Below are 13216 nucleotides of genomic sequence, written 5' to 3'. Positions count from 1 at the left end.
TATTTACATACTGTCTTCTCCTACAGCTCCAGAGGAGGGCAGAACAGTGTATTTCCAGGCAAGCCCTCTCTTTAAAAACTCATAGCCAAGACTGGGAAGACAGAGTGAGTGGGTGGGCCTTCTGGCAGCTTCCTTACCTTCAAATCTTTGCTCTCTGTGAAATGGTTCTGCTTCAGTATCCTTGCTCTGATTTTTCTGGGAACTAGATGTTACTGGGAGATGACTCAGAGCAGGCCAAGCCCTGATCCTCACTGTGGAAGCAAAAGAGGCTGGTGAAAGTCACTGTCCTGACAACTTGGACCAGAAACCTACAGACAAAACTGAAATGTTTTCCTGCCCTAGGATTATCTGGATAACAATGACCTTTGATGTTACAAAGTAAATAGAATTGTGTTTGGCTTTTCCTTTTGGGGCCATGCCTTGGAGAAGATGACTCCTTCAGAGCCGCTGTGAATATTTTAGATCTCATTATTTCAGATAATTACTTTGACCATCCTTTTCAATTTGAGAGTATGATGTGAGGCAAGGCAACTATTTGTGACAAAAAAGAGAAAAGGCAAAGATGCACTGTCATACTTTTGCTTGTGGGTTCCAGTCCAGGCTTTCTATGGGGGGTGGGGGGGGGTGTCTCAGTCTCCCCGTCTGTAAAATGGGATTAGTGGATTAAATCCGGGAAGGTTGGACAAGCACCTAGGACCGTGCCTGGTGCCGTGTTCAGCAGACGTCGATTCCCTGTCCACCCCTTCTTTAGGAGCTGTGGGAAACACTTCATAACTCCCCAGGGTCTGGTGAACCCTTCCTCCCTTTTCTGTTCCCTGTTTTGGCATTGGAGATCATAAAAAGGCTCTTCCATGTCTCTTCCTTCCTTCCTTTCATCTTCTCCAAGAGAAGGAAGTGGCCGCCTTTGTCAGCTTGGGTTCGGAAGCTTGTGTCTGTCACCCAGGGCCGCCCAGCCCCGGGGTTTGCGAAGGTCCGGGGTAGGAGGGCTGCAGCCTGCGCTACGCGGCTGGAGGCTACCCGGAGGCGATGGGAAGGCGGGCGCAGTCGACCCAAGGGTGGAGAAGAGGGAAGGCGAAGGACGCGCGTTCCCGGGCTCGTGACCGCCAGCGGCCCGGGGAACCCGCTCCCAGACAGCCTCGGAGAGATGGCAGGCGGAAGACACCGGCGCGTCGTGGGCACCCTCCACCTGCTGCTGCTGGTGGCCGCCCTGCCCTGGGCATCCAGGGGGGTCAGTCCGAGTGCCTCAGGCTGGCCAGAGGAGAAGGTGAGGGGCTGTTTCTGCGTAGTTGTACTTGAGCGGCTCTGGTCCGATGCGGGGACCCCTGGCCGGGTCAGCCCTACCTAGGCAGAGCGGGAGGCGGGGCAGGGCCGCGGTCCCCAGCCCAGGCATCGGCGCCCCACCCGGCGCCCGGAGGAGTCGGGGCTCTGCGTACTCGCCGGGGTGCCTCGGCCGGTCCGGGGCTGTTCTGGAGATGCCAGGGGGGCTGGGTGATGTCACTGGCCTCCCCTGGGCTGCGGTCTGATGGGGGTGCTGATAGGCACAGGAAATGTGTCTCGCCGGCGGCTGCTGAGCCGGGAGGCGAGGGCGCATCGCGGCGCCACCCCCAACTCGGGACCCGCGAGGGCAACGGGGCCGGCGCTCCGGGGCCGCCAGGGTGCGGGGTGCGCCTGGGGGTGTGCCCACAGCCCCCCCGCTGCTTCATCCAAGGATGCTGCTGGGGCGCTGAAGTGTCCCTACAGTCTCAGGACGGATGTGTGTTGTTTGTTTTAGATTTTTAAAAGGAGCAACTCGGCAGGAAGGACCTTTACTGTAGACCTGCTTACTTTAAAAGCGTTTTTTTCCCCCCTTAAAAGAGGGTACCTGCTATTTTCAGAGAAAATGGATCTAGTTGTAGGTAGAAATCGCATATAAGGAACTTAGGATAAAAGTGATTTGCAAGTTCCTTCTGTAAGAAGTATATGGGTTCGGCCGGGCGGGGTGGCTCACGCCTGTAATCCCAGCACTTTGGGAGGCCGAGGCGGGTGGATCACGAGGTCAGGAGATCGAGACCATCAGGGCTAACATGGTGAAACCCTGTCTCTACTAAAAAATACAAAAAATTAGCCGGGCGTGGTGGCACGCACCTGTAATCCCAGCTACTCGGGAGGCTGAGGCAGGAGAATGGTGTGAACCCGGGAGGCGGAGCTTGCAGTAAGCCGAGATCGCGCCACTGCGCTCCAGCCTGGGCGACACAGCGAGACTCCGTCTCAAAAAAAAAAAAAAAAAAGAAGTATATGGGTTCACAATTACTTCCTTTTCTTGTGTAACAGTTTTGAAATCATGAAATTGCTAAGGGATTGTGCAAATATTAATGATGTCAGCATAAAATAGTATGTAATAGAGATATTAAGAAAAGCAGCAAAGTGAAGTGATATAAACTTTGGCAGTGTTATTGAGCAGACCTTCTACACACTTAGAGTATGCCTGTATTTACTCAAATGTTTGAAATACAGGGCACACTGGTGAATGCCCACTCCCACCCAGCTACATGCATATATATATGAATAGCCCATTTCAATTCTTCGGATCTAATGTAATCACCACTCAGGGGTCACAGCAGGCCCCACTTACACATGGAGACCACAGGCCACAGGGAACCTGGTGGCAGTGAGGGAAGTCTGTAACATAAGAATAACTTTATTATAAGGAAAACAACTTCCCATGGGGGCCCATGAAGAAGAACGTGGAACGACACAAAAAAAATCCTCTCCTTCTTCTCTTCACTGAGAATACCCTTCTGGTCAGAAATTGGGAAGAGAACATTACAAACTAGAATATGGAGCCACACCAAATGTATCTTTGTGATACATCTAAATGGAAGGGAATAAATGAGATGGAAACTGAACAAACCACTCTGAAAAGATCATTTGTAGGTGTGTGTACGCAGAGGGTATTTATGGGTGGGAAAAGGTGCTGTGATTCTTAAAATATTTTAAACCAATGAGAATTTAACTTTTGAGAAACGTCTTTTAAAGCATGAATCCCTTTTATATTTATTTTAAGAAGCTTCTGATCACTGTTCCATTGAGAAACTGAATGTTTTCAAATCATTAAAAGCAAATGACAATCAGCCATCACATTTCCCAGTTTCTAGCTTCCTCCCCTTATTCTGTAGACCTTCATAAAGTCTTGCAGCCTGGGTGATGAATCGGTCCACACTAAAATATGTGCCTTCCTACTTTTTATGGTGTTCGACTATTTTAATCATATGATGTATGTCTTTGGTACACTGGTCTGCTAACAGGTGAGGTGTGGTAAAGAAAGCATTGATTTTGAAATCCATTTCCTTCGTTTTGAAATAAAGGTGTTTCTCTTTCAGTGGCTTTGAATATGTAAAAGCAGATCAACTGTAGTTTATGGTGGCATTCAGAGGCCATGATCTGATTATATATTTGAAACCTGGAAACAATTTTTCCATAGTAACAATATTATAAATTGTTAAACTCCCAGGTGGGCACACATGTGTGTATTTAGAGGCATTGGCATCTGGGTATGGGGTGTTATATATATATATATATATATATATATATATATATATATATATATACACATACATATCTCCACCTCACTTGAACGTCACAGCAACCCCCATGAGGAAGGTACATTCATCCTCAATTTATGGTTGAGGAAACTTGACAACTATTACACCAGCGAACTGAAGAGCTAGGGTTTGGCTTAAGCCCTGATCTCTACTTTCTTCTTCTATGCTTTTCTAATGGTAGATGAGTCCTGGCTGATGTACCCGGAACAGTGCCCAGGTAGTGAAAAAGTGTGGGGCTAGCAGGGAAGTTGGAGGGCCAGATGAAGAGCTTACTCTCTCTTTCTGGGTCAGGGTGGACCCTAAATGGCATTCCAAAACAGGTAGTTTGGTTTTGGTACCTTCTCTTCTGACACCCCCTATTTTCTCCTTTCCTTGATCTCCTTCGTGCAGCTTAAAGGTCATCATTAGTCTGGGTGTTAATCCATATTCCAGAGTTACTTCTTCTGAATCTTCCCCAGGCCTTTTGGTCACCAGTCTTATTCCTTTAGTACAGGCCTATTCCTTTAGTACAACATTGTCAACTAGCTGTTAAACAGAATCTCATTAAATCATTCTTCCTTAGGTGCGAATGACTGATGGCTTTTGAGGGCTTTATATGTTCTTTAAAAAATATTAGTTCCAATAAACTAAAGTCTGGCTTCTATTGAAGTCTTCTAATTATAAAGTTGACATGTGCTCATTTTAGAAAACTTGGAAAATACAGAAAAATACACTAAAAAGAAAACTAATGTCACCCATAATCCCACTATTCAGAGATAATGGCTATTAATCTTTTTGGTGTTTTTATTTCTATCTCTCTCTCTCTCTTTCTGCGCGCGCGTGTGTGTGTGTGTGTGTGTTATTGTTGTTGTTGCATTCTAATGGAAGCAACGACGGAGACTCTCAGGCAGTGACGTGGAAGTCAGTCGGGGGCTGGGTGTTGGTAGGGAGAGAAAGACAAAATGTCATTTTGGAGGCTTACCATCTAGTTGGTAAGTACCATGAGATCCATTTTACAGATATGGACTCTTTCCTAGTCACAGCTAATAAGCGAGGGAGCTGAGATTTCACCCTAAGCAGTTGTGGTTAAAGCCTGCACGGCTCTGCTTTTAAGTAGAGGGCTGCTTGCATTTAAAAAAAGACAGATGTTGTCTTGTTCAGTTCCTAACTATTCCCCCACTGAATTTTTAATATCAGTGGCATCCGACACACAGAAGGAGTTCAGTAACTGCTGATTGAGCTGACTTTGCAGACAGACAGAGGTGTTAATCTGAGAATTGCCTGGGAGACACTCATATAGAATAGAAACTGGACTTCATTGGCTGCATTTCTGTAATGATCTCCCTTTAATTCAGTCTTTTGGAACCTCAAAACCCTTTGCAAGCTGGGCCAACTCTATCAATTATGTAATTAAAACCCTCTTTAAAACCACATGATTAGCCTAGAAGAGATGCTTCAGGATATCTGGTTCACACATTTGGCTGAAAGATTCTTGCACTCAGAGCAGACTTATTGTCCTTTCTGTCTGGATGAAAAGACAAGGCAGGGGCTGTAACAGAGCTTCATTCCTCTGAGAACACCTGCACCAACAGAAAATTGTCTAAGTGTCTTTTAACTGAGATAAACCTACAATAAATTGGGGTTTGCATTTACCATTGGGCTCAACTTTGTTTTTGCCTGAGTTACTTTCCCCCTGCTGAGCTCGCTCTTTCTTTCCAGCTTTTTCCTCTTACTCATTCATCTCATCTCCACCTAAATTTGTATATCTATTGAGTTCTGAGAATAAGACCCCTCAAACATTGAATGCATGCTATTTAGGTTGGGAAAGTCAAATGCTTTTCCACACAGGGCTTTAATGAATAGAAGGCTTAAGTAGCTGACTGAGTGTAGTTGGTTGTTTTCTCTGTCCTTCAGTTACTGGGAAGCTTTTAGCTCTGGGATTTTACAGGGGCATCTTTGCCCCCAGAGGGGCAAGGAGAGTCAGGGCTCTTTACTGAAGTATGTTAATTAAATGGTTGAGCCCAGGAGGTTGAGGAGCAAACACATGTAAGTCTCTAGATTCATAAGCATCAACAGGCCTGGCCTGTCTGCTGGATTTACCCTTTAGTTATCCATTAAGCATTTTTTGGTGCTATTTGCCAATTAGGTTTCATCTGCAGTATCTCTTGTAGTTAGAGATGCTTGGGGGAGGGGGCATTTATTTTGTTCCTGTTTTTTCTTAAATATCTTAAGAGCTCTTTCAAGCCTCTAGAAACCAGCTATTTAAACACAAGTGATTTCGTTTCACTCTGGACATGGAGTGAAAGCTCCTATCCACAGTGACCAGATGGGCTTTGGGATAGAGTATTGGACAGTAAACAGACAAGGAGCCACTGGCAAACAGCTTTTGACACAACAGTTTTGGTTGTCATAGTGACTGCTTGGGTCAAGCCAGCTCTTCATCATCAGAAGCATCGAATGTCAGAAATTCAAAAAGAGCAAAGCCCAATAACATTGAACCACAGCACTTCCTGGCCATTGCAGCAGGTAGCCACCTGTCTCTTCTGTCTTTATGCTTGCTTGTGCATTCAGCTGATTTATTATTTACGACGGCAGAAAAATGCCCATGTTACTTTATTATGATATAAATACAGTCTTAGCAAAGATAATTTTAGAAAGATAGTTCATCTGTTGATTGCTTTTTTGATTAATTTGCCCAATATTTATCAAATGCTCAAGATGAACCAGGCCCTGTGTGGCCTGTGTGGGAGAGAGAGGTAAACAACAGAGAGAGAGGGAGTTCCAGCCCTTATGGAGCTGATGTCTTGTATGAAAGACAGACATTAAACAAGTAAACACACAAAGAAGTGGCCTCCAAGCTGCAAGCTGAAGTGAGCAGGAGTTAGCCAGGTGAAGAGGAAGGGAAACAGCTTGTAAGGCAGAAAGCACTGCAGACGCCAAAGCCTCATGGAGGCAGAACCTCAGAGCATTTGGGGCCTGGCCAAATGCCAGAGTGACCGAAGCATGGTGAGCAAGGGTGAAGGGGGAGACCAGACAGGCTTTTGTTGGCAGGGTTGAGTAATAATTAACCATGGAAGTCTTCTGTCCTCTTGCCTCCATATTCTTCTTGTCCCTTCACACATTTCTATTGCTTTGTCTTTCAGCTTCAGCTTTCTTTTCCAACTGTTGTTTGGGAGCTGGCATGAGGACTTAGATCCTGGAGGTACCAAGGGATTTAAAGCCTGCACTGACAAGTTTATCAAGGAAATATATTTAAAAATGTCCTACCAATAAACAAAGACAAATCTTCTGATGTTCAGGCACAGCATCAATATTCAGGAATAAACTGGAAGTGCATAAATGAGACAGTGAGGCAGAGTAAAACTAGCATGGGATTGGAAGTCCACAGACAGGGGATCTTTTTGTGGATTTACCTGTAACTCTCCTTCAACCTCAGGAAGTCAGCTGGTTTCTATGAATCTCAATTTCCACTAATATAAATGAAGGAGGTTGGAGACTAGAGCATCTCTAAGTGGCTTTTCCAACTTTAAAATTCATTCTATGGCTCTTTAGTGTTTGATAGAAGGAAATAGTAACTAACACATTGAATATTTACTATGGCAGTTTACATATGTTAGTTGACTTAATTCTAGTTACCCTAGGATTCAGGTATTACTACCTCTGTTTTACAGATGAGGAAATTGAGCCTTAATGAGGTTTAGTAACCTGGAAAGAGTTACAGCTAGTAGGTGGTGGGGTGCTGAGTTGAGAGGTTGAGTTGAGAGGGTCTGTTTGATCCTATAGCCCATGCTCTTTGCATGGTAAGTACTGGAAAGTAAACAGCCATCTCAGAGTGTAGATGAGTGTAAATAATTAGGCAATAAGCATCCTTTGAAGTCCAGTTTCACACCAGTCCCATGGAGTGGATCACATGGAATGAAAATACTTGCATGACTATTTAAGCGTATCCAGCTAACAATGGTCCTGAAAGGAACTATAAAATAGGCCTCTCCTAATTTCTGTTTTGCCTTCCAAATAATTCAATATTCTTATGTCATCCTCATCCTTCCCCTTAGGGAAGAAGTCATCTGATCAATTGTTCTCTTCCTGTTGAGGAGGAGTAACACATTCCATTATTAGGTGCCTGATAAACATGTAATGAATGAATGGTTCATCATTACCAGTATCATAATATACAGTATGTGTGAAGTCATCCAAAATACAAATTTGAATGTTATGTGAACTTTAATGGAATTTAAAAATAATTTTAATTGAAGTTAAAAAGTCTACTATTTAGTTGGCTATAGATTCACCAAGCTCAGGCTGAAAGGAATTGCAACAATCATCTGAGTTGGCACTGTCTAATAGAAATAATGACTCAGGGCTGGGTGCGGTGGCTCACGCCTGTAATCCCAGCACTTTGGGAGGCCGAGGCGGGTGGATCACCTGAGGTTGGGAGTTTGAGACCAGCCTGACCAATATGATGAAACCCCGTTTCTACTAAAAATACAAAAATTAGCTGGGCGTGGTGGCATGCACCTGTAATCCCAGTTACTCGGGAGGCTGAGACAGGAGAATTGCTTGAACCCGGGAGGCAGAGGTTGCAGTGAGCCAAGATCATGCCATTGTACTCCAGCCTGGGCAACAAGAGTGAAACTCCATCTAAAATAATAATAATTAAAAAAGAAGTAATGACTCAGCTACTCAGGAGACTGAGGTGGGAGGATTGCTTGAGCCCGGGAGGTGGAGGTTGCAGTGAGCCAGATTGCACCACTGCACTCCAGCCTGGGTGACAGAGAGAAACCCCAACTTCAAAAAAAAAAAAAGATTATGAAAGAAACATATGTAATTTTAATTTTTCTAGTGGCTACATTAAAAAAGTGAAAAAGGGGTAAAATTAATTTTAATAATATACTTCATTTAACCTAATATGTCAAAAAATTACCATTTCAACATGTAATCATTATGAAATTTTGAATTAGGCTTGCTATTAAAATCCTATTAAAATTCGAGGACCCCTTAATTTGTGGCTCATCTATAAAGTCTTCCCTGACTACTCTCCCTCTAAACTGTATAAGATTTACTTAGGCTAACAGTTGGGTTTTTAAATTATTTTTAAAATTTTTATTGAGACAGGGTCTCCTTCTGTTGCCCAGCTGGAGGGCTCAGTAACACAGCTCACTGCAACCTTGACCTCCTGGGCTCAAGCAATCCTCCCACCTCAGCCTCCTGAGTAGCTAGAACAACGGGCATGCACCAATGCGTCACCACGCCCACCTAATTTTTTCATTTTTTGTAGAGATAAGGTCTCATTATGTTGCCAGGGCTGGTCTCAAATTCCTGGGCTCAAGCAGTCCTCTTGCCTCAGCCTCCCAAAGTGCTGGGATTACAGGCTTGAGCCACCGTGCCCAGCCCTAACAGCCCAATTTTAAAGTTGAGTAGTTTAATTTACCTCATTTGACATAAAGTTCTCCCTTATTTTGAAGTTTTAAGCAATGAATTGAAAACATGTCAGAGTCTTAAACATGTTATGAAAGGATAGCTAGTTAAATGATTTCATTCAATCCTCAGAATTATCACCAACCAGCCATTTTGAATTCATCGGCTCTTCGGCAAATTGCAGAAGGCACCAGTATCTCTGAAATGTGGCAAAATGACTTACAGCCGTTGCTGATAGAGCGATACCCGGGATCCCCTGGAAGCTATGCTGCTCGTCAGGTGAGAACATGGGACACAAACCTCAAGCTTGTGTGAATACTTTGCTTTCCCATGAGGGATAATGTTATGGCTGAAGTTCTGAGGTGTCTAATATTCGGATCTGTCATCTCCTCATTCACCAAATAGTCAACCAAGAAAAATCAAATGACTGAGAGTACATGTCTGTTCTGAATTAAGTGGTACATGTTAATGTCAATAGTTTATGTGTGAAATCTCTATTTGTGGTACAACATTACACAGTCCTTCACTCTTGACCATTCAATAGCACACCCCGAGGCTCCCAATTAAGTTTTCTTGAATCCTAAACAATGAACAGCAACAGGCTTAGGGAGTCCTTGCTTGAAGGTTCTAGGTCAAGAGTATCATTGTACTGTCAGGCCATCACTCGCCTTAGGGAAATTGTATTTTCCCTGGAGGGAGAGTTAAGGCTGGTGATAAGCTACATTTCTCCAGGGCAGTGCTTCTCAAACTTCTGACTCTGACACAAAGTAAAAAAAAATGAATTTTACATTTTATACACACAAACGTACTGGCATATTTAACTGAAACAAAACTTCCATGAAAAATATTCTTACTGCATTTTACTGCAATATGGTCAGTTCTATTTTATTGGTTCTTAAAAAATGCTGGTCATAACCCACTAAACTGATTTCAAGACCCATTGATTTTACCACTGTTGTGGAGGGTAGAACAAGCTGGGCCAGACCTTGAATGCCTCTTTGCCTCCCTGATGTCAGTCTTCCTAAGCAATCTGAAACCTCACCTCTGAATATCTGTTTTTTTCAAACTAGCCCCATTTTAAGGGGCCGCTTGGGAAGGAATGGGACTGGCCCTTCACATCCTCTTCTGAAACTCCTCAGGCAAAAGACCTTGGCACCCACTGCTGTGCCTAGATTGAGAACTGCAAGGCGCAGGTGCCCAGCTCTTGAGCTCTTCCTTTCGATTTCAGAGTCTCGCTCTGTCACCCAGGCTGGAGTGCAGTGGCGCGATCTCGGTTCCCTGCAACCTCCACCTCCCGGGTTCACACTATTCTCCTGCCTCAGCCTCCCAAGTAGCTGGGACTACAGGCGCACGCCACCATGCCCGGCTAATTTTTGTATTTTTAGTAGAGACGGGGTTTCACCACGTTGGCCAGGATGGTCTCTATCTCCTGACCTCGTGATCCGCCCGCCTCGGCCTCCCAAAGTGCTGGGATTACAGGCGTGAGCCACCGCGTCCGGCTGAGCTCTTCCTTTCTGCCCAGTGTACAGCCTCTGCCTCTCAGGCTAGCCTAGATATCCATATGTCTGTCTCCCCATTAGCCTTTTGCCTTCCGTCTGAATAGCTCTGGCTTCTCCCAAGGAATTAGACGGTAGACACCCTGCAGGCACCTTAGTTCTGTCTAACCTTTGGGCAGAGTGAAGAATAATAGCAATGATGGCTGACTTTCACTGAGCAGTTTTTCTGGGTCAGGCACTTTACTGAGTTCTTTGCATAGATCATCTCATTCAGCCTTCAGAACAGTGTGTGGATGCTATTATTATCTCAATGTTAGGAATTTAAAAAGATCTGAGGTTGAGGTATATGAATTAACTTGCTCAAGGTTATACTTGTACCAGTGTTGAGGCCAGAATCCACTTGAGATCTCTATCCTGTCACTGGAGAGCTGGGAGGAATCAGCTCTGCTTCGTGCACTCAAATGTCTCCAGCTCTCAATCTTCTCAAGCCTAAGTTGGAGAGTGAGGCACATACCATTCACTTTAACAACATTCCCTGGGCCTTATCTCTCAAGCATTTTCTTAAAAGAAGGCCAGGGCACTTAATTGGCATTTTCCAAAAGCCTCAGTTCCTTGTTAGAAAAAAATCTAGGTCTGTGATGCTTACTCTTCCCATTCAACTCAACCTTTTTTATTTTCCCATACCATTTGCCCAGAGCGCTGTATATAACCAGAAATGATATGCATACTTCAGGCCTGAGGTTCCTCACCTGCAGGCTCTGGAAATCCATGAACACAATAAACTTTGCTAGTTGATCTTTAGCTTCAACAGAATACAGTATATAGGATAAATAATATACATAGATATTGTTGTAGTTAAAAAGATACATATTCATTTAAAAGTGTCACTGAAGTTTCAGTAACATTCACCACTATCATATGGGGGTGGAGGCAAATGAGATATTTATGGACAGTATTTTAGAATGTGTTGGGAACTACTGCTGGGCTGCCTATGCATGGGCTGGCTGATGGCTATGTTAGATATCTCACTTAGATTCCATTTTAGAATTTTTTGAGAAGAAAATTACCATTAATTTTTAGAGACCTATCTTCTAAGCTGTGGAAGACAAAGGAATTCTCATTTTGAAAGTGAGGTACATGACAGAGTAATTATGAGGGAACTACACTAATGGCCTTAATTTGACTAAGATTAGATCCTTTCATGTAGAACTGAATTGAAACAAAAATGATTGAACCTTTTTTTTTCTCCTGAGGCCTTTTTGAACACTAGATGAGATGTTTTATAATTTAGAGTTTCAAGGTTGTAACTAGAGAAGATCCTCAAATATTAAAAAAGGGTAAACTTGATATAAAATTGGTTTGTGAATTAACTTTTGTAGTTACCAGTAAAGATGTGCATTACTATGGATTCTCTTTTACAGAAAGAGAATATTTTGGGGGAACCCTGTCCCACATTGTGCGTTTTCCTGGTCTCTGATCAATGACCCCAAAGCTGCCTATTGGATTATTAGGATATTTTTATTTTGAGGAGATAAGTTATTTGTAAAACAAATAATTTGAAGATAATACATTTGGGGCTATTTCATTGATTTATAAGATAGAAATAAAAAAATTTAAAAATTAGGATGATAAAATCTCACAAATGGGCAAGCAATATCCTTTGTCTAAAAGAGGCAAACTAGAAACTTCAGGTGGTAAAATCCCCCACAGGTGCACAGTGCATCTGAGCCACCGAAACTGAATGTCATCAGGTACATAGATCCCAGGTGCACCCTCAGTCCAGCCCCCTAAGAGGAGGAGCCCGAGGGACTCATATATGGTGCACTCAAGAGTAAAGAGGTACCCGAGTCTTCGGGTGGCAGATGTCCGCATCCTGACGACGATGTGTTTGCAGACTTAGCGCAAATACTGGAAAATCGGCTTCCTCCAAGCAAATCTGGTCTACCGATGTCATTGTTTCTCAGAACCTGGAAACTAGAATTTATGTTTAATTATTTAATTAAACCCAGGATCATTCACGAGTGTTAACCTAGAATAAATCCCCCTACCGCTCTTTGGAAGTAGACTGTCTTGTAACAGCCTCTCTCTCGTGCTCATGTCTTCATCTTTGTATTTTTTTTCTTTCTCTACTCAGTCTCCATCTATCTCTGCTTTATCCCTATCTCCATCTCTCTCACTTTTTCTCTTTCTCCCTTTTTCTCTCCTCTCCATTTTAAAACATAGATGTATAGCAACCCAAAGTGTGATCTATATTCTAAATTGCCTTTCGGCACTCCTGGAGGGCCCAGCCCTTTGCTGCTTTGGTATTGGGGAAGCGCAGCTGCTTTAGAGTCCCTGCCACAGCCACGCACTCCCTGATTAGGGGTATTTGAATGATAGTAGTGGTAGTTTGGGGAGTTCCCCTAGAGACTTCTGGTGGGGACTTGTAGACTAAGTCTGAAAGCCAAAAACAAAACAAGGGATATTGGTGAACTAATTAGATTATGCAGCCAATTTGATGGTTTATAAAGCCAATTTATCTTAGCTGCTAAGATAAACAAAAAATATTTACACTGAACAAAAAAGCTGCGGGGCTGGGTGCGGTGGCTCATGCCTGTATTCCCAGCACTTTGGGAGGCTGAGGCAGGCAGATCATGAGGTCAGGAGATCGAGACCATCCCGGCCAACATGGTGAAACGTTGTCTCTACCAAAAATACAAAAATTAGCTGGGCGTGGTGGCATGTGCCTGTGATCCCAGCTTC

The 13216-nt window shown here is 43.7% G+C and overlaps 1 protein-coding gene across 1 annotated transcript in view; it reads left to right on the top strand.

Moving 5' to 3' along the window:
* The first annotated feature begins 844 nt into the window (after positions 1-844).
* QPCT (glutaminyl-peptide cyclotransferase) overlaps positions 845-13216 on the top strand; it is a 28697-nt gene continuing 16325 nt past the window's right edge. The window contains exons 1-2 of the mRNA XM_019021591.4: positions 845-1264; positions 9111-9257. Coding sequence (XP_018877136.2) covers positions 1145-1264; positions 9111-9257 — 267 coding nt within the window. The 5' untranslated portion in view covers positions 845-1144. The remainder of the gene's footprint in view (positions 1265-9110; positions 9258-13216) is intronic.

This window comes from Gorilla gorilla, chromosome 12 (genome assembly GCF_029281585.2).
Source record: "Gorilla gorilla gorilla isolate KB3781 chromosome 12, NHGRI_mGorGor1-v2.1_pri, whole genome shotgun sequence".
In the NCBI taxonomy this organism is placed as follows: Eukaryota; Metazoa; Chordata; class Mammalia; order Primates; family Hominidae; genus Gorilla; species Gorilla gorilla.
The sequence above is the reverse complement of the archived record's forward strand: the minus strand, read 5'-3'. Positions and strand labels throughout refer to the sequence as shown.